Source organism: Lissotriton helveticus, chromosome 2_1, assembly GCF_964261635.1.
Source record: "Lissotriton helveticus chromosome 2_1, aLisHel1.1, whole genome shotgun sequence".
NCBI classification, from domain to species: Eukaryota; Metazoa; Chordata; class Amphibia; order Caudata; family Salamandridae; genus Lissotriton; species Lissotriton helveticus.
Genome location: NC_136059.1, coordinates 89,440,005 through 89,465,674, shown reverse-complemented (window position 1 = coordinate 89,465,674; position 25,670 = coordinate 89,440,005). Strand labels below are relative to the sequence as shown.

At 50.1% G+C, this 25,670-nt stretch overlaps 1 protein-coding gene across 2 annotated transcripts in view; it reads left to right on the top strand.

The window, feature by feature from the left end:
- Nucleotides 1-25,670, top strand: part of ZNF638 (zinc finger protein 638) — a 985,826-nt gene that overhangs the window by 227,988 nt on the left and 732,168 nt on the right. For both annotated transcript variants that reach the window (XM_078674499.1, XM_078674497.1), the window contains one exon: nucleotides 22,967-23,004. In XM_078674499.1, coding sequence (XP_078530625.1) covers nucleotides 22,967-23,004 — 38 coding nt within the window. The remainder of the gene's footprint in view (nucleotides 1-22,966; nucleotides 23,005-25,670) is intronic.

Here is a 25,670-nt window from a genome sequence, read left to right as displayed (position 1 = left end):
GTGGGCACCAGGATGGCACCGGGCGAAGTCACCGCAGTCAGGTGAGTGGGCGCTGCTGGGCTCTGCAGTCTCTCGGACCAGGAGGCGTTGTCGGCGACCAGGATGGAGGTGCGAGCTGTCCCACGATGGATGAAGTCGTTGGCGTCGAAGTTACCCAGGATTGGGCAACAAGCCTTGGCTAATTCAAGCCCACGCGGTGGACTCAAAATGGCGTCTTGAGTGGACCAGGAGGGTCCGGGGTGCTCCTCTTCGGGAAGGGAGCAAGGGCCAGTCTGGAGCAACCAGACCAGCAGCAGAAATGTCGTCGGGCGTCGTCAGGAAGGCCACAAGCCAACGGGCTAGTAGCCAAACAACGCGGTGAGCAGCGGAAAGCAGAAGGGCCCCACGCAGATCGTGGAGATGCTGGGGGGCTGCACTTCGGAGCTGGAGCTGCTCAGAGTCGGGGCTTCTCGGACCCCAAAGCACTCACCAGTAGATTACTCGGCGGGCTTGCTGGAAAGAAGTCGTGCAGTCTTGCAGGTGGCCGGTCCCTTGAGGTCTCGTCGCACCCACGGTTCTCAGCTGGGCTGTAGAGGTGGGTAGAGGTCAGAGGTGCCAGGGAAGCCGGTTCTCGTCGAGCTGGGCAGTCGGATTCCGGAGGAAGGACTTGCAGCAGACCGCAGTGTTCTTAGATGGTGCCTGCGGATGCAGGGTGACTACTCCTTAGTCACAAGGGAGAAATCTTAGGAAGAAGTCTTGAGTTCCTTTCGTAGAAAGTAGTTTCAGGATTCAAAGATGATCTGATTTGGAAGGGGGCCAGTCTCTACCTTTATCCTGTAAAAAGGGGCTGGCACGCGACTAAGTCCTGCCCTATGGGTGGGACTAGGAGGGGGGTGGTTACACCCCCTTCCTTGGCGGGCTTTTCCCCAGCACAGGGTCTGGAGTGACCCTGGAACTGGTTCAAGCCGGCCTAGGCATAGTGAGCACCGGGGTGCTACTTGCAGTCACCTTCCTCTAAAGCCCTGCCTACCTACAATACACAAAACCCTGTCTGGGACGGTGCTGGCACCGCCCCTGGCAGGAAACCCTTTGTCCTTATCTCCTGCTCTGGGAGGACTCCCAGCAGCAGGAGGGCAGACTTGTGTCTCGGTGGCAGCATCCATTTTGTGGATGCTAAGGCTCTGTCTGACTTTTAACCGGGTTATAGGTTACAGGCATGTCGTGTCCCTCTAGAAGGGTGGAATGCTAACCCCGTCGCCAGAATTGGCGAGGGGTTAGTATTCCAATTCGTATGACACCTTACTCGACATGTTTTGATAAAGCGATACCAGAGTTGGCACATAACCGCGAGGATTATAATGCACTTAAGAGTATATGGTATGCGATATCATGGAAACGGCTAAGGGATGGATCCCGAAAGCCGCAGACAGGCTCAGCTCATGCTAGAGCACCATCTCACACGATTCCAAGCACTCTGCCTTCAGGATTGTTAAGGCCTGCTATAGGAGTGACTGATAGGGGATCTGTGTGTCCATTTTTAGGGTTAGATATAGGTATACTATATCTAAAGCAAAGGGTGAGTACACCACCTTGCCCCAGCTGTCGTGCAGCCAGTTGTGTCAGTTTTAGTTAGTCAATCCAGGGGTGGCATAATACATGCTTCAGCCCCTGGGAGACTTCTGGGTACACCTCAGCCCTGGGTACAGGGACTTGGAGAGGGCCCAGTGCCAATTCAGTACCTAAGTACAATTTGGATAGAGAGAACAGCTAGGCTGTGGGTCTGATTAGCAGGCCCACAGCCAGGGAAAGTCGTAAACCAGTGCAGCAAAAAGCAAAAATCTGGGTGATCATAGGATTGCAGACCCTACTCTCCTACATGACCCCCCCCCCCAAACTTTGGGACAATAAACTAACCTTGACCAGGTGAGTCTTCTTGCTCTAAGTGGAAATACCTGGAGAGCCCATCAGCATTGCTGTGATCAGTCCCAGGTCTATGCTCCACTGTAAAATCCATCCCCTGTAGGGAAATGGACCACCTAAGCAGTTTGGGGTTTTCACCCTTCATCTGATTTAGCCACAAGAGGGGCTTATGGTCTGTCTGAATGGTGAAGTGAGTGCCAAACAAGTAGGCCCTCAGCTTCTTCAGGGCCCAGACCACAGCAAAGGCCTCCCTCTCAATAGCTGACCAATTTTTCTCTCTGGGTGTCAGCCTCCTACTAAGGAAAGCAATAGGCTGATCATTACCATCAAAATTCAATTGAGACAGAACAGCTCCCACACCCAACTCAGAAGCATCTGTTTGGACAATGAATGGCTTGGAGTAATCTGGACTCTTGAGGATAGGTGCTGTGCACATGGCCTGCTTTAGGTCATTGAATGCTTTCTGACAGCTTGCTGTCCACTGAACTTTCTTTGGCATCTTCTTGCTTGTCAGGTCATTAAGGGGGGTCACTATGGACCCATAATTTCTGACAAACTTCCTATAGTACCCAGTCAGGCCCAAGAAAGCTCGAACCTGAGTCTGGGTGATTGGAGGAGTCCAGTCCTTGATGGCCTGTATCTTACTCTCCAGTGGCTGAACCTGGCCTCCACCTACAAGGTGGCCCAGGTATACAACCTGTGACTGCCCTATCTGGCACTTGGTGGCCTTGATAGTGAGGCCTGCCTTTTGCAGGGCCTCTAACACTTTCCTCAGGTGGACCAGGTGATCCTCCCAGGTGGAGCTAAAGACAGCAATATCGTCAAGATAAGCTGCACAGAAGTCATCCAGCCCAGTGAGGACTTGATTCACCAACCTTTGGAAGGTGGCAGGTGCATTTTTCAGTCCAAAGGGCATTACCACAAATTGATAATGCCCTCCAGGGGTAGAAAATGCTGTCTTAGGTTTGGCTTCCTCAGCTAACCTGATTTGCCAATACCCAGCTGTCAAATCAAATGTGCTTAAGAAGTTGGCAGAAGCCAATCTATCTATAAGCTCATCTGCTCTTGGTATTGGGTGGGCATCAGTCTTAGTGACTGCATTGAGGCCTCTGTAGTCTACGCAAAACCTCATCTCTCTCTTACCACCCTGGGTGTGAGGCTTTGGCACTAGAACTACTGGGCTAGCCCAAGGGCTATCTGAGGGCTCAATGACTCCCAGTTCCAACATTTTCTGCACTTCAGTTTTGATGCAGTCTCTAACATGATCAGGCTGCCTGTAGATTTTACTCTTGACAGGCAGACTGTCTCCAGTGTCAACATCATGGGTACACCAATCAGTTTGGCTGGGTGTCAGAGAGAACATATGTCGAAAGGATTGCAGAACTTGCCTGCAATCCTGTTGCTGATGTTCAGTGAGGCTGCCACAAAAGACAACACCATCAACTGACCCATCATCAGGATTCTGAGTGAGCAGGTCTGGGAGAGGGTCACTCTCTTCCTCCTGTCCCTCATCTGTGGCCATGAGCAAGCTCATGTCCTTCCTGTCAACATATGCCTTGAGCCTGTTAACATGGAGCACTCTGAGAGGGCTCCTGGGAGTTCCAAGGTCCACCAAGTAGGTAACCTCTCCCTTTTGCTCAATGATGGTGTGGGGCCCAGACCATTTGTCTTTCAGAGCTGCTGGGGCCACTGGCTCCAGCACCCACACCTTCTGTCCTGGCTGGTACACAGTCAGTACAGCCTTTTGGTCATGCCAAGCTTTTTGAAGTTCCTGGCTGGCCTCAAGGTTTTTAGATGCCTTCTCCATATACTCAGCCATCCTGGAGCGGAGACCAAGTACATAGTCCACTATGTTGGTTGCAGGCTTTTTGAGAGGTCTCTCCCATCCTGCCTTCACCAAACACAGGGGTCCTCTTACAGGATGCCCATACAGAAGCTCAAAAGGGCTGTAGCCAACCCCCTTCTGTGGGACCTCTCTGTAAGCAAACAAGAGGCAGGGGATCAGGACATCCCATCTTCTCCTAAGAGGTTCAGGTAGTCCATGAATCATCCCTTTCAGGGTCCTGTTGAATCTCTCAACAAGCCCATTGCATTGTGGATGATAGGGTGTGGTGAACTTGTAGTTCACACCACACTCTTTCCACATGGCAGTCAGATATCCTGACATGAAGTTTGTACCTCTGTCAGAAACGACCTCCTTAGGGAAACCCACTCTGGAGAACACTCCAACTAGGGCTCTTGCCACTACAGGGGCTGTAGTGGTCCTAAGGGGAATAGCCTCAGGATACCTGGTGGCATGGTCCACCACCACCAGTATAAACTTGTGTCCTGATGCTGTCTGGGGTTCCATTGGACCAACAATGTCAATCCCCACTCTTTCAAAGGGAACCCCCACCACAGGTAGTGGTATGAGGGGGGCCTTTGTTGTGCCACCTGACTTACCACTGGCTTGGCAAGTGACACATGAGCGACAAAACTCCTTGGTATTCTCATTCATATGGGGCCAGTGAAAGTGTGAGACAAGCCTGTCCCAAGTCTTTGTCTGACCTAAATGACCTGCAAGGGGAATCTCATGGGCCAAGGTGAGAAGGAAACCTCTCAGAGACAAGGGGATGACCAGCCTCCTGGTTGCACCAGGCTTGGGGTCTCTTGACTCAGAGTACAGGAGTCCATCTTCCCAGTATACCCTGTGGGCACCTGTGGCATTCCCTGCAGCCTCAGCAGCAGCCTGCTGTCTGAGGGGTTCAAGGGAAGGGCAGCTCAACTGTTCCTTCCCCAGGTCTGCTCTGGAGGGTCCCCCTGAGCCCAGAAACTCAACTTGATCAAGTTCAAGCTCTTTAGGCTCAGTTTCCCTCAGCTCTTCTAGATCAGCCTCCTCAGAGACTTGATCCTCAACCTGGGGCAAGGGGGAAGGCAAAGCCTTACCCTTACTGCTCTTCTTCTTGGGAGGTGTCTGGTCCATAATTTCAGGATCCAGCACCTGTTCAGTGGGGCATTTTCTGGCCTGTGACCTAGTCACAGCAAGCACATGTGCTGGCAAGCCTAACATCTCCATGTGAGTCCTCTGCTCCACTTCTGACCATTGTGATGACTCCAAATCATTGCCCAACAAACAATCAACTGGGAGGTCTGAACTGACTACAACTTTCTTTTGTCCCTTCACTCCACCCCAGGAGAAAGCTACAATTGCTACACTATGACTAGTAGTGACATTGCTGGCATTGGTCACCAGGAAATCAGTACCTGGCATGATCTGTCCAGGGTCCACAAAGTTAGGTGTCACCATGGTGACACTGGCACAAGTGTCCCTATAGGCCTGAGCCATTTTGCCATTAATCAAAGGTGTCTGCCTGTATTTGCCCAAAGTATTGGGACTTATTTCAGGGGACATATCCATATCCCCTGTACAGACAAGGACAGCCTGAGTGAGTGTGCCAACTAAGTTGTCAGACCCCTCAGTACCCAAGGTTAACCCAACTAATGCCTTGGGAGTGACACTACCACTACTGACTGTACTAGGGGGTGCAGTTGCTTTAGGAGCTGTAGTGGCAGGAGTTTGTCCTCCTCCTCTTTTGGTGCACTCACTAAACCAGTGAGATTTACTTTTGCAGTACTGGCACCACCTTTTTGACTGGCCTTCTTGAGTCTTCTTTTTCTGGGAAGCCTGACCCCCACCCTCTTTGGTTTGTTGGGGACCTGGTGAAGACTTCTGGTCATTTTGCTCATTCTTAACATTACCCTTCTGGTCTGCTTTCTTCTGACCACCCTGGTTCTGGTTCTGGTTCTGCTTGATCCTTGTCCTGACCCATTTGTCTGCCTTCTTTCCCAATTCTTGGGGAGAGGTCAGATCTGAATCAACAAGGTGCTGGTGCCGCAACTGGTTCTGACAATTGTTCAAAATTTGTTCTCTCATCATTAGATTATACAATCCTGTGTAATCTGTAACCTTGCTACCCAGCAACCAGCCCTCCAAAGCCTTAGTGGCACAATCCACAAAATCAGACCAGTCCTGAGACTGAGTTTTCTGGGTGTCTCTGAACAGCAACCTGTACTGCTCAGTGGTTAAACCAAACCCATCAACCAGGGTATATTCTTCAGGACCTGGTAATTGTTAGCATCCTCCACTCTTGTAGTGAGGAGCTTATCTCTACCTTTACCATCAAAGGAGAGCCACAGTATAGCTGCCCACTGACTCTGGGGAATGTTCTGCACAGTGCAGGCCCTCTCCAGAGCAGCCATCCATTTCTGGATGTCATCCCCTTGCTTAAAGGGGGGCACTATTTTAGTCAGGTGTTTAGTATCTAAACCCTTCTCTCTATCTCTTGGGAGATTGCTGCCACCAGTGGGAGCTAGCCCACTCATCTGCTGCTCTCTTGCCAGGGCAAGCTTCTCTTTGGCCAGGGCAATTTCTTCCCTTTCAATCCTCAGTTCAGCTTGTCTCATCCTAGCCTCATGCTCCCTTCTCTGAGGGGAAGTAAATCTCCTCTGTGGAGGATTCCTTCTCCCCTGAGAAGAGGCATTAGAGTGCAGAGATCTATTGGAGTCCCTAGAAAGAGATCTATCTCTCCTAACTCCAAGGTTAGGCCCACTTCGGGTTAGTACTGGGGGGCCCCCAGATCCTAGCCCAAGTAAGTCTAAGTTGGTCCTAGTTAGCCTTCTGACTACCTCAAGACCTTTGTCTACCTCATCCCCAGAGAGTACCTCCTGATCCTCCTCCTCAACTGCTGAATCAGTGTTGGGGAGGTCTGGATCCCCAGAGGTTCCCTCTAAGGCTGGCATGCTCTCATGTAACTGAGAGCTTTCTGGCATCATATGTCTCTAAGAGACCTATCAGAAAGGGAATGGTGGGGTTAGACCCCTGCTTCAGTTTCCTGGAGACACAGAGTTGCCTCATCTCCTGAAAATTGAGAGCTGCATATCTTGAAGTGACCTGTGGAGGGTCAACACTGACCAGGGGAGTCTCAGTAGAGTCCCCCTGAGTCGACATGCTTTTCTAGTGAGGTGTAAGTGGTGCACTTACCTACACTATATGTTTGCCTACTGATCCCTTGCTAGAGTTGTAGTTTAGGGTGTGCTAGGCCCTAGGAGCTACAACAGCTGGTTCAGTAGAACTCAGAGTATTCTAAGCTAAGTTATATGTACCTTTAGTACTTATGTGATCTTTCACAAGATATTCTTAGGGCATGTGTGGTAAAACAACAGCAAGCTCAAATCCCAACCGCTGCTCACCAATGTGAGAAGTTGGCCTGATGTGCAGTGCTCACTATTCTAGTGATCACTATATATCAGTCCAAACAACCCTTATTGATGATTGGTTGTAAGTCAACCTTATAGACCAGCTATCCTAGTAGCATGGATACGAGCAGTCTAAGGCTAAGACTCTAGAGGGCGTGTTAAGCCAGCTGTTTTACCATCACATTACCCCTTGAACACCCAGTGAAAGGACACCACACGTGTTATGAAAATAAACAATGTATTTATTAGAATCACAACAACCCTGTACTCTTTATGAGGACAGGGTGCTAAGCACACAACAAAACTCTTACGAAAATACTTTTAAGTTAGCACGTTACACAAATGCCCGAGGGGCACGAAAAACCATATACGCTAAAAGTGGAATGCGAATTACTAGCAGGTAAGTAACAGTTCTAATAGGCTTTGGAATCGCTAGGACTGGACTAGGGAATCGTTAGATTACTACTAGGAGGCCCAGGGGACTCGGGTGCAGAGGGTGCACTCTCACGCGGGATGCGGGACAAAGTCTATGGAAGCTAGAATTCACAAAGTTAGTGTTCACGGGCGAACCCGACCTGGTAGGGAGAAAATGACAGTGGATCCTGACCCTTGGATAGTGAGGCTATGCTGGGACACCGAAGTGCCGAAGTTACCTAGCCCAGGGGCTGCAGCTGCATAGGTCTGAAAAGACGTCGGGGATCTCGTTGCCGGACCAGGAGCCTGGAAGGAAGAAGTTGCTGGCAGGCGACCAGTGAAGGAAAGTTCGATGGATCCAAGCCTGGATCAAGGAAGAAGAAAACCTGAAAGCAGAGGGGACCAAGTTCTTGAATCACTAGCCAGTGATTAAGTGGGCACCAGGATGGCACCGGGCGAAGTCACCGCAGTCAGGTGAGTGGGCGCTGCTGGGCTCTGCAGTCTCTCGGACCAGGAGGCGTTGTCGGCGACCAGGATGGAGGTGCGAGCTGTCCCACGATGGATGAAGTCGTTGGCGTCGAAGTTACCCAGGATTGGGCAACAAGCCTTGGCTAATTCAAGCCCACGCGGTGGACTCAAAATGGCGTCTTGAGTGGACCAGGAGGGTCCGGGGTGCTCCTCTTCGGGAAGGGAGCAAGGGCCAGTCTGGAGCAACCAGACCAGCAGCAGAAATGTCGTCGGGCGTCGTCAGGAAGGCCACAAGCCAACGGGCTAGTAGCCAAACAACGCGGTGAGCAGCGGAAAGCAGAAGGGCCCCACGCAGATCGTGGAGATGCTGGGGGGCTGCACTTCGGAGCTGGAGCTGCTCAGAGTCGGGGCTTCTCGGACCCCAAAGCACTCACCAGTAGATTACTCGGCGGGCTTGCTGGAAAGAAGTCGTGCAGTCTTGCAGGTGGCCGGTCCCTTGAGGTCTCGTCGCACCCACGGTTCTCAGCTGGGCTGTAGAGGTGGGTAGAGGTCAGAGGTGCCAGGGAAGCCGGTTCTCGTCGAGCTGGGCAGTCGGATTCCGGAGGAAGGACTTGCAGCAGACCGCAGTGTTCTTAGATGGTGCCTGCGGATGCAGGGTGACTACTCCTTAGTCACAAGGGAGAAATCTTAGGAAGAAGTCTTGAGTTCCTTTCGTAGAAAGTAGTTTCAGGATTCAAAGATGATCTGATTTGGAAGGGGGCCAGTCTCTACCTTTATCCTGTAAAAAGGGGCTGGCACGCGACTAAGTCCTGCCCTATGGGTGGGACTAGGAGGGGGGTGGTTACACCCCCTTCCTTGGCGGGCTTTTCCCCAGCACAGGGTCTGGAGTGACCCTGGAACTGGTTCAAGCCGGCCTAGGCATAGTGAGCACCGGGGTGCTACTTGCAGTCACCTTCCTCTAAAGCCCTGCCTACCTACAATACACAAAACCCTGTCTGGGACGGTGCTGGCACCGCCCCTGGCAGGAAACCCTTTGTCCTTATCTCCTGCTCTGGGAGGACTCCCAGCAGCAGGTGGGCAGACTTGTGTCTCGGTGGCAGCATCCATTTTGTGGATGCTAAGGCTCTGTCTGACTTTTAACCGGGTTATAGGTTACAGGCATGTCGTGTCCCTCTAGAAGGGTGGAATGCTAACCCCGTCGCCAGAATTGGCGAGGGGTTAGTATTCCAATTCGTATGACACCTTACTCGACATGTTTTGATAAAGCGATACCAGAGTTGGCACATAACCGCGAGGATTATAATGCACTTAAGAGTATATGGTATGCGATATCATGGAAACGGCTAAGGGATGGATCCCGAAAGCCGCAGACAGGCTCAGCTCATGCTAGAGCACCATCTCACACGATTCCAAGCACTCTGCCTTCAGGATTGTTAAGGCCTGCTATAGGAGTGACTGATAGGGGATCTGTGTGTCCATTTTTAGGGTTAGATATAGGTATACTATATCTAAAGCAAAGGGTGAGTACACCACCTTGCCCCAGCTGTCGTGCAGCCAGTTGTGTCAGTTTTAGTTAGTCAATCCAGGGGTGGCATAATACATGCTTCAGCCCCTGGGAGACTTCTGGGTACACCTCAGCCCTGGGTACAGGGACTTGGAGAGGGCCCAGTGCCAATTCAGTACCTAAGTACAATTTGGATAGAGAGAACAGCTAGGCTGTGGGTCTGATTAGCAGGCCCACAGCCAGGGAAAGTCGTAAACCAGTGCAGCAAAAAGCAAAAATCTGGGTGATCATAGGATTGCAGACCCTACTCTCCTACAGGGCAGCATGGCAACTCCACAGCCGGGCATCATGGAGGGATAGGCCGCAATCTTCAAGGCGCCATAACTCCGGATCCCGAGGTCCGATTTAGAATCCGATCGCAGATTTTGCTTCACGCGTGGTTCGTCTTCACGAAAACAGCAATGAGAAGCAGGATATAAGACAGGATAATTGCGGGAGGTTGCGAGGGTCTCGGGAGCCCTAAGCTCACACGGCCATCTTGGTTGCGCGCGAAGCTCCTCAGTCTTTTCTTTCTTATTTATTTTTTGTAGCCCAGGTGGGTGTTGACATCCCACCTTTTGGTGTACTTCCTGTGACGTCGGCACGCTTCCTGCGGAAGCTTCCGTCTTTGGGCGCCATCTTCAGATTCTTTTTTCCGCCGTTGGGTCTGGATCGTCACCGAGAGGCTCCAGAGTTTTTTGGTGAAAAGAAGAGGAAAAAGGCGAAACTTTCACTGAAAAGATTGGAGAAGTTACCGAAGAACAAGATCACCAAGCCGGGACGACGATGGAGGAGGAGAACTTTTTGCAGCGTGAATCTTTCTGGATTCACTATGCTGTGCATATTTTGCAATCTGGTGGTTGGGTCTGGAATCGTAGTCTTTTTTTTTTAATCAATTTTTATTTATTTTTTGTAGCCCAGGTGGGCATCTACGTCCCACCATTTGGTGTACCTTTGGTGACGTCGGCATACTTCCTACGGAAGCTCCCACCCTTGGACGCCATCTTCAGAATCTTTTTTCCACCGTTGGGTCTGGATCGTCGCGTGAAGCTCCCGAAAATTTGAAGGAGAAAAGAAGATAACACCAAACATCTACAGAAAAGGACTTGAAAAGACTAGAAGAAGACAATCAAAGCCGGGACGACGAAGGAGGAGAAGTAACTCGAGATCTTCGACGTCCGACAATGAATGCGCGCACAGGGGGCCCCCTGAGCGCAGGAATGGACAATTACCCTTTAAATTCTTCCGTAACTGCCACCACAAATACAGGCAGAAGGACCAGCACCCGGTTTGCAACCTCTGCTTACCGGTAGACCACGAGAGTAAGGACTGCAACGCCTGTTCCGCCTTCACCCCGAAGACACTCTGGCTTAAAGAGAGACAGAGGAGAGCCAACTACAACATGTAAGGCAAAGGCCAACCTCAGTCGCTTCGGGACCTGGGCCTCTCCAGCGATTGAGGTCAACCTCGCCGAGGGACCAGATGACTACACGTTGTAGAGTCCAATAAGAAGGCATCTAAAGAGGTAGGAGAGATGTCGACCCCTAAACCACCGACCGACTCTGGAAAGCCCGATCAGGACTCTCGAAAGTCCTCGAAGGGAGCACTGGTGCCGAAAATCTCGATGGCCGCAGCTGCATACAAGGACGAACAGCCTAGTGTATCCTTCGGGAAGGACTTACAGGCGGCGAAGACCGGCGAAAAGCCAAGGTCGTCTAAGCTTGTCCCCGAAAAGGACCGCTCGACTTCAAGTCAGAGATCGGCCGAAACGCTGGACGCCGAGCATGCCGTTGAGATGGAGAGAAAAAAGAAGGCTCAAGGCCGCAATGGAGAACATCCTGCAAAGGAAGAAAAAGTTCGATGAGAAAATGAAAAGGTTCACGATACCGTCGAATGCGCCGACGACTATCGTTGAAATGGAAGAGGAGTTCAACGCCGAAGGGCCGCCAAACTCCCGAGCCCCATGAACACCTCGATAAAGAGGACCTATGTGATATTGGCCTAATATATGATGCTCACTAGTTCTAGTGATCACCTTGTATCAGTCCAAACAACCCTTATGGTGATTGGATGTAAGTCAACCTTATAGACCAGCTATCCTAATGGTAGCATGGACAAAGCAGTCTTAGGCTAAACTCTTTTGGCATGTGAAGCCAGCTGTTTTACCACAATATAACCCCTTGAATACCAGATGAAAGGACACCACACAGGTTATGAAAATAAACAGTATATTTATTAATAACAACACCTCTGAACTCTTTGAGGTAAGAGGGCTAAGCACATGACAATCTCTTAGGAAAAATACGATAAGTTGCACAAAATTACAATGGTGCCCTAGGGGCACGACAAACCATATACTAAGTAAGTGGAATGTGAAAGTCGATAGAAAGAATGGAGCTGTCCAAAGGCTGGAGGTTCGCTAGGACTACGCTATCTTCACCTTAGGTAAGTAATAGGAGGCCCACGGGACGCGTGTGCAGAGTGTGAACTCACACGCGAGATGCGTAACAACGTCTATGGACAGTACAGTTCAAGTTAAAGGTGAGTACGGACAATCCTGACTAGGTAGGACTAAAACGACTGTGAAACTGGACACTAGGACAGTTAAACTACCCTTGAGCACCGAAATGCTCTCGTTCACTCACCCACAGGCTGCGGGTGCATAGGTGTCAAAGTGTCGGGTTCTCGCGTTGAAGTCTATGGAGCCTGGACGAATAGATGCAGGCGACCAGGAGGAAGATGTCCGGTGCGATCCAAGGGTGGATCGGTGAAGAAGAGGACCTGAAAGCAGAGGGGACAATGTTCAAAGTCACTAGCCAGGGACTGGAGTGGAACCAGGAAGGAACCAGATGTCGTCGTCGCGATCAGGTGAAGAGTGGACGCTTGTCTCTGCAGCCATGTGGACCAGGAGGTGTCTTCGACGACCAGGATGGTGGCACGAGCTGTCCCACGCAGGCTCTCGCGGTCGGCGGCGGTGTATCCGGAATCGGCGTCAACAGGCCTTGGCAAAGGCAACCCACGCAGTGAGTGGAAACGGCGTCTGGAGTGGACCAGGAGGGTCCAGGGTGCTCCTCTTTTGGAAGGGAGCAAGGGCCAGTCTGGAGCAACCAGACCAGCAGTGGAAGTTTCAAAGTTCGTCGTCTAGGAGGCCACTAGCCAGCCGGCAAGAGACCAGACAACGCGTCAAGCAGCAAACAAGCAGAAGGGCCCCACGCAGATCTCGTGGATGCTGGAGGGCTGGTCTTCGGTGCAGGAGCTGCTCGGGGCTGGGGCTTCTCAGTACCCAAAGCACTTGGTCAAGTTTACCTCTGGAGTCGTGCTGAAAGCGAAGTGCAGGTTCGTTCAAGATGGCCGGTCCCACGTGTCTCGTCGCACCCACGGATCTCAGCTGGGCTGCAGATGTAGGTTGAGGTCGGAGAGGTCTGGGAATCCGGGTCTCGTCGGGCTCTGAAGTCTGGATCCTCGAGGGAAGACGACAAAGTGAAGCCGCTGGACGCTTGATGGTGCCTGCTTGTGCAGGGTGGACACTCCTTGCCCACAAGGGAGATTCTTCAGTCTTCGAAGTCGAAGTCCAGAGTTTCTTCTTGTTGAATAGTTCAGGATAATCTAATTTGGAATGGGTCCAGCTCCTACCTTTATTCTCCTAAAGGGGGCTGCACTACTGACTAGGTCCCTCCCCTGGGTGGGACCAGGAAGGGGGGTGGTTACACCCCCTATCCTTTGTCCGGTTTCCCGCCAGAGCTGGGGCAGGGATGCCCCAGCAACTGGTTTGAACCGGTGTATGCACAGGACACCTTGTGTGCCCCGGGCATGTCTCATTCCTTTCAGGCCTGTCCTACCCAATACACAAAATCCTGTCTGGGGTGGTGCTAGCACCTCCCAAGGCAGGAAACCCTTTGTCCAAGCCTCCCTCGCTGGAAGGACTCCCAGCAGCAGGAGTTCAGATTTGTGTCTGTGGTGGCATCCATTTTGTGATGCCAAGGCTAGAGTTAACTTTAACCGGGGTTCTCAGTTACATACATGTCGTGTCCCTCTAGAAGGGTGGAATGCTACCCCCGTCGCCAGAATTGGCAAGGGCGTAGTATTCCAATTCGTATGACACCTTACTCAACATGTTTTGATGATGTTATACCAAAGTTAGCATTTAACCGCGAGGATTATAATGCACTTAAGAGTATATGGTATAGCGTTATCATGGAACAGCTATAAGGACTTGGTTCCGCAAGCTGCAAACGGGCTCAGCTCATGCCAGGGCACCATCTCACATAATTCCAAGCACTCTGCCTTCAGGATCGATAAGGCCTGCCATAGGAGTGACTGATAGGAGTATATGTGTCCATTTTAGGGTTAGATATAGGTATACTATATCTACAGCAAAGTAGGATTACACCACCTTAAATGTAAATGTAAATGTGCTGGATTTGTAAAGCGCACGGCTGCCCGTGAGCGTCCCGGCGCTTGCTTAGGGAACCCGTCCTGGTATTCCTCTGTGAGAAACCCCAGCAGGGTGTCCACAAGGTGAAAGCCAGGCATCCCGCCGCGAGGGGCCGTAGTGGAGATTAAGCAAGCTATTGCCCAGAGTCGCAGAGTGTGACCCCGTGAGTTGAGTAGGCACCAGAGCGAGAATTGTCGAGTCCGTGGAATTTTTGATCCGAGACCCACCGAGGCGGGGAATCGAACCCTGGTCCACGGTCGATCTCAGCTTCCGGGTCTGCCGCCTCTAACCACTGAGCCACTGAGCCTTGCCCCAGCTGTCATGCAGCCAGTTGTGTCTGTTTAGATGGCCAGCCAGGGGTGGCATAATACATGCTTCAGCCCCATGTAGGCCCTGGGTACACCTATGCCCTGGGTACAGGGACTGATAAGGTGGCCAAGTACCATTTGGTAAATGCACCTAAAGTACATGGTTGCTAATTTAGAGAGAACAGCTAGGCTGTGGGTCTGATTAGCCTGCCCACAGCCAGGGAAAGTCGTAAACCAGTGAAGCAAAAATCTGGGGTGACCATAGGATTGCAGACCCCACTCTCCTACAGCCTATACTATGAAGAAGGCGATGACCAGCGAACTACTTTCGGCTTTGCATCCTCGATGATACGAGACCTTGAATGGCAGGACATCGACTCTGAAAATCCGGAAGAGCCCGTGGAGACTTATCCTTCGAGGCCTTCGCCACCAAATAACATTGAGGCCTAGAACATGATCATCAAGAACACGGCAGTGGCCTATGGAGTAAAATTGAAAGAGGAAAAGCCTAAGGCATGTTTCCTTTTGGAGACCCTGCTCCCCACTCAAACAAAGAGTCAGTCCTTCTCATGCTTCCGAGTATCATGAACCAAGGGAGGGAGGCGTTCAAGGACCCGGCAACCTGCAGGTCTGTGACACAGAGAACTGAGAAAAAATACAAACATTCTTCTCAGGATCCTCCCTACATCCAGGGATCCGTCACAGCGGACCCCATTCTTGTGGCAACAGCCAGAAAGAGGGCTAACGTCCCAACATCAGGCCTACCACCAGACAAAGAAAGCAGGAGAATGGGCCTGACTGGGAGAAAAATAAAGAAATGCAGCAGTACACTGGCGCATGGCAAACTCAAATGCACTTCTGAACAGACACCCGTACCAGCATTGGGACGAAATGGGGCAACTACTCCAGCACCTCCCAAAGGAATACCAGCAAAGGGCATCACACCTGCTATAAGAGGGGGAAAATATAGCAAATTGCTTGCCTGAAAACAGCCTTGAATGGGGCTAACATATCCAGCAGACTTATTGTGATTGGAATCACAGAAAGAAAGCAGGCCTGGCTTCGGATGTCAGGCTTCAAGCCAGAAGTGCAAAACAACATTCTTAAGCACTCCCTTCAATGTAGACACTGTTCGGGGCACCGGTGGATGAGCAACTCACCCAGCTCAAGAAAGAAAATGAAACTGCAAGGTCCATGGGGGCCTTACAATTCAGAGGGATGAGAAGGGGTACCCCGACACGGAGACCAAACAGAAGGGGAGGAAAGCAGCCGGGAAAGTCACACCAGACATTCCAGCAGGCGCACCAGGGCGACAACCAATCCCAGCAGGGGCATCAAAAGCAAACCTGGCAGTACCAGCCTCTGGGCCAGTCCTTTCTCGGTAGGGTGAATGGATGAGGGCATGCAAAAAGACAGTGCCTGAAGCCCACCTCTAAGTGACACCCACACGACCCCTCCGATGGTGGAGCACAACAAGACGAACAAGGGGGATGTAGGAAGGTTGATCCCTGACTATGGTTGCCCCCAACTTTTTGCCTGGTGTTTTGCTGGTTTTCTGACTTAGTTGACCTGAGGCCCTGCTGTTCAGGACCTCAGGCCCACTGCTCTCTCTGAAAAATGGATTCCATGTACCTTAGGTACATATCTAAATTGGATACTGAGCCACCTTATCAGTCCCTGTACAGTGTACCTTAGGTACCCAGGGCATAGGTACCCAGGGCCTACCAGGGGCTGCAGCATGTATTATGCCACCCCTGGCTGGCCATCCAAATCTGACACAACTGGCTGCTTGACAGCTGGGGCAAGGTGGTGTAATCACCCTTTGCTTTAGATATAGTATACATATATCTAACCCCAAAATGGACACACAGATCTCCTATCAGTCACTCCTATGGCAGGCCTTAACAATCCTGAAGGCAGAGTGCTTGGAATCGTGTGAGATGGTGCTCTGGCATGAGCTGAGCCTGTCTGCGGCTTTCGGGACCCATCCCTTAGCCGTTTCCATGATATCGCATACCATATACTCTTAAGTGCATTATAATCCTCGCGGTTAAATGCCAACTCTGGTATCGCTTTATCAAAACATGTCGAGTAAGGTGTCATACGAATTGGAATACTAACCCCTCGCCAATTCTGGCGACGGGGTTAGCATTCCACCCTTCTAGAGGGACACGACATGCATGTAACCTATAACCCGGTTAAAAGTCAGACAGAGCCTTAGCATCCACAAAATGGATGCTGCCACCGAGACACAAGTCTGCCCTCCTGCTGCTGGGAGTCCTCCCAGAGCAGGAGATAAGGACAAAGGGTTTCCTGCCAGGGGCGGTGCCAGCACCGTCCCAGACAGGGTTTTGTGTATTGTAGGTAGGCAGGGCTTTAGAGGAAGGTGACTGCAAGTGGCACCCCGGTGCTCACTGTGCATAGGCCGGCTGAAACCAGTTCCAGGGGCACTCCAGCCCCTGGCCTGGGGAAAGCCCGCCAAGGAAGTGGGTGTAACCACCCCCCTCCTGGTCCCACCCATAGGGCAGGACTTAGTCGCGTGCCAGCCCCCTTTTCCCAGATAAAGGTAGAGACTGGCCCCCTTCCAAATCAGATCATCTTTGAATCCTGAAACTACTTTCTACGAAAGGAACTCAAGACTTCTTCCTAAGATTTCTCCCTTGTGGCTAAGGAGTAGTCACCCTGCATCCGCAGGCACCATCTAAGAACACTGCGGTCTGCTGCAAGTCCTTCCTCCGGAATCCGACTGCCCAGCTCGACGAGAACCGGCTTCCCTGGCACCTCTGACCTCTACCCACCTCTACAGCCCAGCTGAGAACCGTGGGTGCGACGAGAACTCAAGGGACCGGCCATCTGCAAGACTGCACGACTTCTTTCCAGCAAGCCCGCCGAGTGAATTCCTGGCGAGTGCTTTGGGGTCCGAGAAGCCCCGACCCTGAGCAGCTCCAGCACCGAAGTGCAGCCCCCCAGCATCTCCACGATCTGCGTGGGGCCCTTCTGCTTTTTGCTGCTCACCGCGTTGTTTGGCTACTAGCCCGCTGGCTTGTGGCCTTCCTGACGACGCCCGACGACATTTCTGCTGCTGGTCTGGTTGCTCCAGACTGGCCCTTGCTTCCCTCCATCGGAGAAGTACCCTGGACCCTCCCGGTCCGGCTGAGACGCCATTTTAGGTCCACCGCGTGGGCCTTGCATTTGCCAAGACTTGTTGCCCAATCCTGGGTCCAGCGACGTCGACAGCAAGAACCTTCGTGGGACAGCTCGCACCTCCATCCTGGTCGCCGACAACGCCTCCTGGTCCGAGAGACTGCAGAGCCCAGCCGTGCCCACTCACCTGACTGCGGTGACTTCGCCCGGTGCCATCCTGGTGCCCACTTAATCACTGGCTAGTGATTCAAGAACTTGGTCCCCTCTGCTTTCAGGTTTCCTTCTTCCTTGATCCAGGCTTGGATCCATCGAACTTTTCTTCACTGGTCGCCTGCCAGCAACTTCTTCCTTCCAGGCTCCTGGTCCGGCAACGAGATCCCCGACGTCTTTTCAGACCTATGCAGCTGCAGCCCCTGGGCTAGGTAACTTCGGCACTTCGATGTCCCAGCATAGCCTCACTATCCTAGGGTCAGGATCCACTGTCGTTTTCTCCCTACCAGGTCGGGTTCGCCCGTGAACACTAACTTTGTCTTTACTAGCCTCCATAGACTTTGTCCCGCATCCCGCGTGAGAGTGCACCCGAGTCCCCTGGGTCTCCTAGAAGTAATCTAACGATTCCCTAGTCAAGTCCTAGCGATTCCAAAGCCTATTAGTACTGTACTTACCTGCTAGTAATTTCGCATTCCACTTTTAGAATATATGGTTTTTCGTGCCCCTCGGGCATTTGTGTAACGTGCTAACTTAAAAGTATTTTCGTAAGAGTTTTGTTGTGTGCTTAGCACCCTGTCCTCATAAAGAGTACAGGGTTGTTGTGATTCTAATAAATACATTGTTTATTTTCATAACACTTGTGTGGTGTCCTTTCACTGGGTGTTCAAGGGGTAATGTGATGGTAAAACAGCTGGCTTAACACGCCCTCTAGAGTCTTAGCCTTAGACTGCTCGTATCCATGCTACTAGGATAGCTGGTCTATAAGGTTGACTTACAACCAATCATCAATAAGGGTTGTTTGGACTGATATATAGTGATCACTAGAATAGTGAACACTGCACATCAGGCCAACTTCTCACAGGGGAGTTACACGGACCAAACATCGACGAACATGTACCACCAGTAGGAGGTAGACTAATACACTCCTTCCAGGAGTGGAAGAAGATAACTACAGACAAATGGACACTAAACATCATACAGTTCGGATACTGCATAGAGCTGGAAAAGAAACCACCAAGCAGAAAACCGAAAAGGAAGGCGCCTTCAGGAAAAGAACTAGCGCTACTCCTAGAGGAATCACAAGAACTCCTCCGGAAGGCGGCCATCGAACCAGTTCCATTCAGAGAAAGGAAAAAGGGAGTGTACTGCAGCTATTTCCTAGTTCCAAAAGTGGACGAAAAGCTTAGACCCACCCTGGACCTAAGGTTCCTAAACAAATACATAAGGACACAAAAGTTCAACATGACATCCCTAGTAGAGGTCATTCCTCAGATAAGGTACTGAGACTTCATGTCCACCATAGACCTCAAAGATGCCTACCTGCACATCCCCATGAACAGGCAGCACAAACATCTACTAAGATTTACTATCAACAAAGAACACTACCAGTTCACAGCCCTAGCCTTCGGACTAAAGTCCGCACCAAGGGTCTTCACCAAATGCCTCGCAGCCGTGGCAGCGTACCCGCGCAGAGAAGGGATTCATGTATACCCTTACCTCGAAGACTGGCTAATAAAAGCAAGTTCACACAGGACATGCAAGGAACACGCACAGCGGGTCACAGAGACCCTGAAAGACCTAGGATTCTCCATACAATGAGGAAAACCTTAACATCTTCAATGCTATGGAGATTTTTCTCCTGTGCTGAATATTCGTTTTTCCCATTGTTCATGACAAGGTCCGCTCGTCACAAGCACACGTCCAGTGTACTGCATGACAAGCTGACCTTGTCATTAGCATTGAAGGTGTTAATGGAACCAGAGCAAGTGAAGATCTTCCTCGGAGCACAGATCGACACCATGCAGAGCAAGGTGTTCCCCAGTGACAAGACAACACTGGCCCTGCTGAAGGAGACGCGCTGCTACCGGAAGGGGCGAGCTCCGACAGGGAGCAAAATCATGGGGATGATGGCGTCCTGCATACACCTTGTCCCCAATATTCGGCCCCACATGAGACCATTCCAGGAATGGCTGCAACAATAATGGTCACAGGCTACAGGAAGTTGGGAAGATCTAGTGGTTGTAACGCACGCAGTGCAGGACGAGATTACATGGTGGAACAGGGAGAACATAACAAGGGGGAAGCCCTTAACCCCACCAAGCCCAACGGTGACCATCACCACAGACGCATCCCAGATGGGTTGGGGAGCACACATGAACAAACTCGAGGTGAGGGGTCTGTGGACTCCAGTGGATGCAGTCAGACACAACTACCTGGAACTGAAGACTGTTCCTTGCCCTGAAGGCATTCTAGAAAAAACTGTACAACCAGAGAGTTCATACAAACTGACAACACGACAACGATGTTCTACATCAACAAACGGGGAGCAACCCAATCTGTTGCACTGTCCAACCTAGCGCAGGAAGTATGGAGTTGGGCCATCCCACTCAAAATAGACCTGCTAGCCATACACCTACCAGGGAAGGACAATGTGGAAGCAGACTGGCTCAGCATACAGTGGGAGCTCAATGCACAGGAAACGCAAAGGCTATTCAGGAGATGGGAAACACCGAGAACAGACTTATTTGCAACACACCAGAATGCAAAATGCTGACACTTCGCATCCAGGCAACCAGAGGAGCGATCACAGGTGAATGCCCTATGGATAAGCTGGTCGAAAACATTTGCATTTGCTTTTCCCCATACCACATACAGAGTACTCAAGTGCAGAACCAGCAACATGACACTCATCCTGGTGGCACCCCAGTGGGCTAGGCGGACCTGGTACTCGCAGATAATGGAAATGGCAAAGGGTGCACCTCACAAGTTCGGGAGAAGGAAAGACTTACTCTCCATGCAAAACAGAGAAGTACTACACCCAGAGCCAGAGAGCCTCAGCCTAGCAGCAAGGCTCCTGATGACATAGTTTGCACACCTAAAGTTACCAGAGCACCCTGCGGGTGCTACGAGAGGCAAGGAGACCTAGTACATAAAGGTGCTATGTGGCAAAATGGAAGAGGTTCACAAAAAATGGTGCAGCAAGAAGAAGCTAGACAAGATGACCAGGTAATCAATGGTGCTAAGATTTCACGCACCTGCTGAAAGCAAAACTAAGTTCATCCTCGCTAAGAGTACACCTAGCAGCGATAGTAGCCTACACGAGGAGAAACGGGGACTAACTTCTTTACATCACAGATAGTAAAGAGATTCCTGGAAGGGGCAAAAAGGATCGCACCACCAAGGAGGATGCCGCCACCGTTTGTCCGAACAGAGCTTATGAAAAAACGTCCTTTGAACCCATTCGTAAGGCCTCCCTACAAATGCCGACGAGGAAATCGGCCTTCCTTGTGGGAATCACCTCGCTGCTCAGGGTAAGCGGACTACAGACGCTAACGTTACAAGAACCCTACATCCAAATACACAATGATAGTGTGGTGATGAGAACTGACCCACACTGTATCCCAAAGGTGGTGTCAAGGTTCCACATCAACCAGACAGTACAAATACCAAGCTTCTTTCAGAAACCGGCCACAAGCGCAGAGAGGGCACTGCAAATTGGACGCTAGAAGAGCAGTAATGCACTACATAGAAAGAACCAAGGAGCACAGCAAAACAAAGCAGTTCTTTGTGTCCTTTGCAAGCAGTTTTCTGGTCAGACTAGTAACAAAGGGAACCATCGCACGATGGATCGCACAAACTTTACAATTCTGCCACAGACGGGCAGACCAAGAACTAGCAGAAGGGGCACGAGCCCACTCTACCTGGAAAAAAGGAGCAACAATAGCCTTCCTGGCTAACACACTCATTCAAGACATATGCCTGGCGACAACATGGGCTTCAGTGCACACGTTCACTAAGCACTGCTGTGTGGATATACAAATGAACAAGGAAGCACAAGTAGGACAGAAGGTGCTTCAACATATTTTCAAAAATCAACGCTCATCTTCCACCCAGGCGCCACAAACATAACAAACCGCTACAAAGTCTATGCACAGCATAGTGAATCCAGAAAGATCTTCAAGCTGCAAAAGTACACCGACAGGTAAGAAACTATTCGTTCCCCTTTGTGGACCCTGCCCAACCTGGAGGAGCAGGCTGGGCTCCTCGACACAGGATGTGCATTGTTTCAGGCCCCCGAGAGCATTAGACTCTCGACCCAGAGTTTCAGAAACCGGTCTTGTGGTGGCAGCTGGGGAGCTGCCACTCAGCCTGGACACTAGTGTTCGGTTGTTTTTTCAGGGTGCTTTTCTTTAATGCCCTCTGTGTGCATTTTTCCTTAAATCCCACACTGGCATCAGTGTAGGTTTAATGTGCTGAGAAGTTTGATACTAAACTTCTTAGTTTTCAGTAAAGATTTGATGGTGCTGTGGAGTTTGTAATGACAATCCCAGCTCCATATACTCTTAATGGCATTACTGCACATACAATGTTGAAGAATTGACTTAGACACTGTAGGGGTACAGCGCTCATGCACCTGTACCCTCACCAGTGGTATTGTGCCATAGCCAGTGGATTGTAGGTATTGCAGAGGGATGTGTACCATGTTGACTCTTCACTTTGCACTGCATCTATACATGCAGCCTGCAAGAGCAGTACAGGGCTTCTAATGGTGCCACAATGTGTTGCAGTCCTTGGAGGCCTTCCCTGTCACAATGCCCTTGGTACCCTTGGTACCTTTCACCATGGAATTGCATTTGGCCAGAGTTGCCAATTGGGGTTGCAACAGTTCAGTTGGGTATCTGGTTGGCAGGAACCTAGTACACACTTAGTCAAAGACATCAACATCAGGCAAAAAGTGGGGGGCCACGATGCCATAGAGGGGCACTTTCCAACGTGTGCTCCATTGTGCCTTAATTAGAATTTTGACCTACAGCAATGCAGGGTTTATACCTTTGTGTACATCTATAATGCAATCCACATGTGACAATTTGTCTTTTTGTTCTATTGGTGCATTTTCTACTCCACTTTTCCAATCTGCCCATTTGGTTTATATTATTTGCCATGTTTTTGGGTTAGCACACCTTCAATACGAGATGTTTAGTCACCTCTTGGGGCCCAGAGTTGAAATGGGCCCGTAATGGGGAACAGTCCTACTTTATTTTTGAGGATGGAGTTTCCATATTGATGCGTCCTAGTTTTACTTCAGAGAAGACTTCATTGAAGCCATATCAACCCTTATACCTCACTAGTGAAACATGTCTTATGGGTGTTCTGTGTTTTTGGTCAGTAAATTAACTTAAATCTGTAATATCATGCATACTTATGACTGAATAATTTTCTTTCCCATCCTTAAATGTATGTTCTGTTCCTAAACGATTTCTGTAGTTTACTCATGTCCTACATACTATGCTTTTTTTTTCCTCTCGACAGGAGAGAAGAGTGATGCCAGTGGTTGCCCAGAAGAAAGAGTAAGGATTTTTTATTTTGTCTTGGTAACTTTTTCATTCTGTTTATCATTTTTTAGGTAAATTTAATAAACCTATGCAAGTTGAATCTTGACATCGAAGTTATTATTATTTTTCCCCAAGTGAAATGTATTTTTAAAAAAAGCATGCATTTAGTTGATTAGTATTAGAACTTAAAAAAGCATTTCCTCCTAGTATCACAGATCTATTTTGTCTTTGAATCATAGTGCCGGTTTACCAACAAGGACATGCAATCCTTTTGTGCAAGAGGAACCATTTGCCTGCTTTTGTCAGTGTGCTTCCAGGTTATTTCTGTATAAGAATATTTGATTTGTTCTCAGTCTTCATTTTCTACATAGCAGATTATAATGCCTGTGATTGTGAGAAAGTGGCTCTATATATACTGGACCAGAATGAGGTAGTGTGTATAGAGTCCACAAACCCCAGAGGTGTAACCGGGGTTAAAGTCAGGACTGACCTTACTGCTCGACCAAGCTACCACTACACAGGATTTCACACACTCAAAGACTGCACTCCAGGCCAATTGTTATATCAAAACATAGTGGTTTTATTTTTAGAACCAACAGGCATAAAAATATACTGTTTGAGGCATATGAGCTGCAGATTTCACACTGTGCATAGATGGCCACCTAGTGTTGGGCCTGGATGTTTGTGGTTTGTTTTGTTGTGGAAAGTCTTTGGAAGTCACAGGATAGGACAGGATAGGCACAGGATAATCAATGAAGCCGCACCCCTGCAAATGAAGAGTCGCCACCAAGAACTCGAACCCATGGTATGATGGTAGACTCAATGAAGACAGACGTGCTATGCGCATGGCAGAGCGCATGTGGAGAGCTGACCCCTCAGCACTGCACCTTCGAACGCTTAAGAGTAAAAGAAACGCTTACTTCAGAAAAATGAAACGCTCGAAATCAGTCTTCTTTAGCCAACAGCTGGATCAAGCAAAAAACCGACCAAGAAAACTGTTCGAGTTAGTAAAAACCCAAACCAAGACGCAACCTCTGCAACCTAACAGCTCAACAAAAGCCATTCCAAGTTGCGAAGACTTTTCTGCTTTCCTCAAGCAAAAGACAGACAATATAAGAAGTGATCTCCTCAAGGATGTAAGCCGATACTCCTGCTCCATATGCATAACAAACACTCAACCAAAAAACAACGCCTCATGGTCGTCCTTCGACACCTATACTGAAGAATCAATTCACAAGCTGCTCGGCACCTTGAAACCCGCCAATCACCTCACAGACCCCCTACCTGCCAACGCTGTTAAAGCCCTCACCCCCCTGGTCCTCCCACTTTGGACCAAAATCATCAACTGTTCCTTGCAACAAGGCCTCATCCCAGACTCCCTCAAGATAGGGCAAGTCACGCCTATACTCAAGAAACCCACAGCTGACCCGGCCGACCTAAACAATTACCGACCTATCACCAATATCCCCACTCTGGCCAAATTGCTAGAAAAATGTGTACAACTCCAACTGACAAAACACATTGAGCAGTTTGAACTCCTCAACCCTCACCAATCTGGATTCAGAGCAAAACATAGCACGGAATCGGCTATGACTCACATAATTGATGACGCCCTCCAAATCCTTGATCACAATGAGTCCTGCCTCCTCATCCTCCTCGACCTCTCCTCAGCATTTGATACGGTCAAACACGAGAATCTACTGGAGCTGTTAAACACCAGAATGGGCATATCCGGGACTGTTCTCAAATGGTTCACCTCCTTTCTGCACAACAGGTCTCAAAAGTTCAAGATCAACAACGCATTGTCCTCGCCTGTACCCGTAACACTAGGAGTCCCGCAAGGCTCCTCCCTATCCCCCACATTGTTCAACCTCGTCATGGAACCACTCACCACCTTGCTTCAAGCATCAAATGTACACTTCCATATGTATGCTGATGACACTCAGCTCTACCTCAAGCTTCAATCCCCTGAAGACATCAAACTTTTGAATGCCACACTAAGAAACACCCAGGCATGGCTGGCCGACAATCACCTTAAACTAAATGCTCTGAAAACTGAGTTCCTTCTGATCTCACCCCCTGCGAAAAAGGCCATCACCCAAACCTGGCTCAATCTAACCGCTCTAAATGTCCAGCCCACCATCGTGGACTCGGCAAAATCCCTTCGCATCACACTTGACTCCAATCTCGACATGCAGCAGCATATCAGCAAAGCAGCTAAGGGAGCCAACTTCCAAATCAACACGTTGAGAACTCAAACCCTTCCTACCACCCAAAGTCTTCCGAATTGTTGTACAAGCCCTAGTCATTCCTCGCATAGACTACGGAATTGTGGCTCTCAGCGGGCTCCCCCTAACAACAACGGCGCCCCTACGAGCCTCCTTGAACGCGGCCGCGAGACTCATCACTGGTTCAAGAAAACACTCGCATATATCCCCCGACTTAAAAGCCCTGAACTGGCTGCGTTTTGAAGCCAGAGTTCAGCTGAAAATTGCCTGTATGACGCATTCGGCCTTACACCACAAGTCACCCAACTACCTCACTCACAAGCTGACTATATCAGGAGGCTCAAGATCCAACAGAAGCACAAAATCTCCTCCTGAAACCTCGTCGATTCCGGAAGGAAAAAACATACAAACGCTCCTTCTCAGGGATGGCTCCTAGGATCTGGAATGCACTCC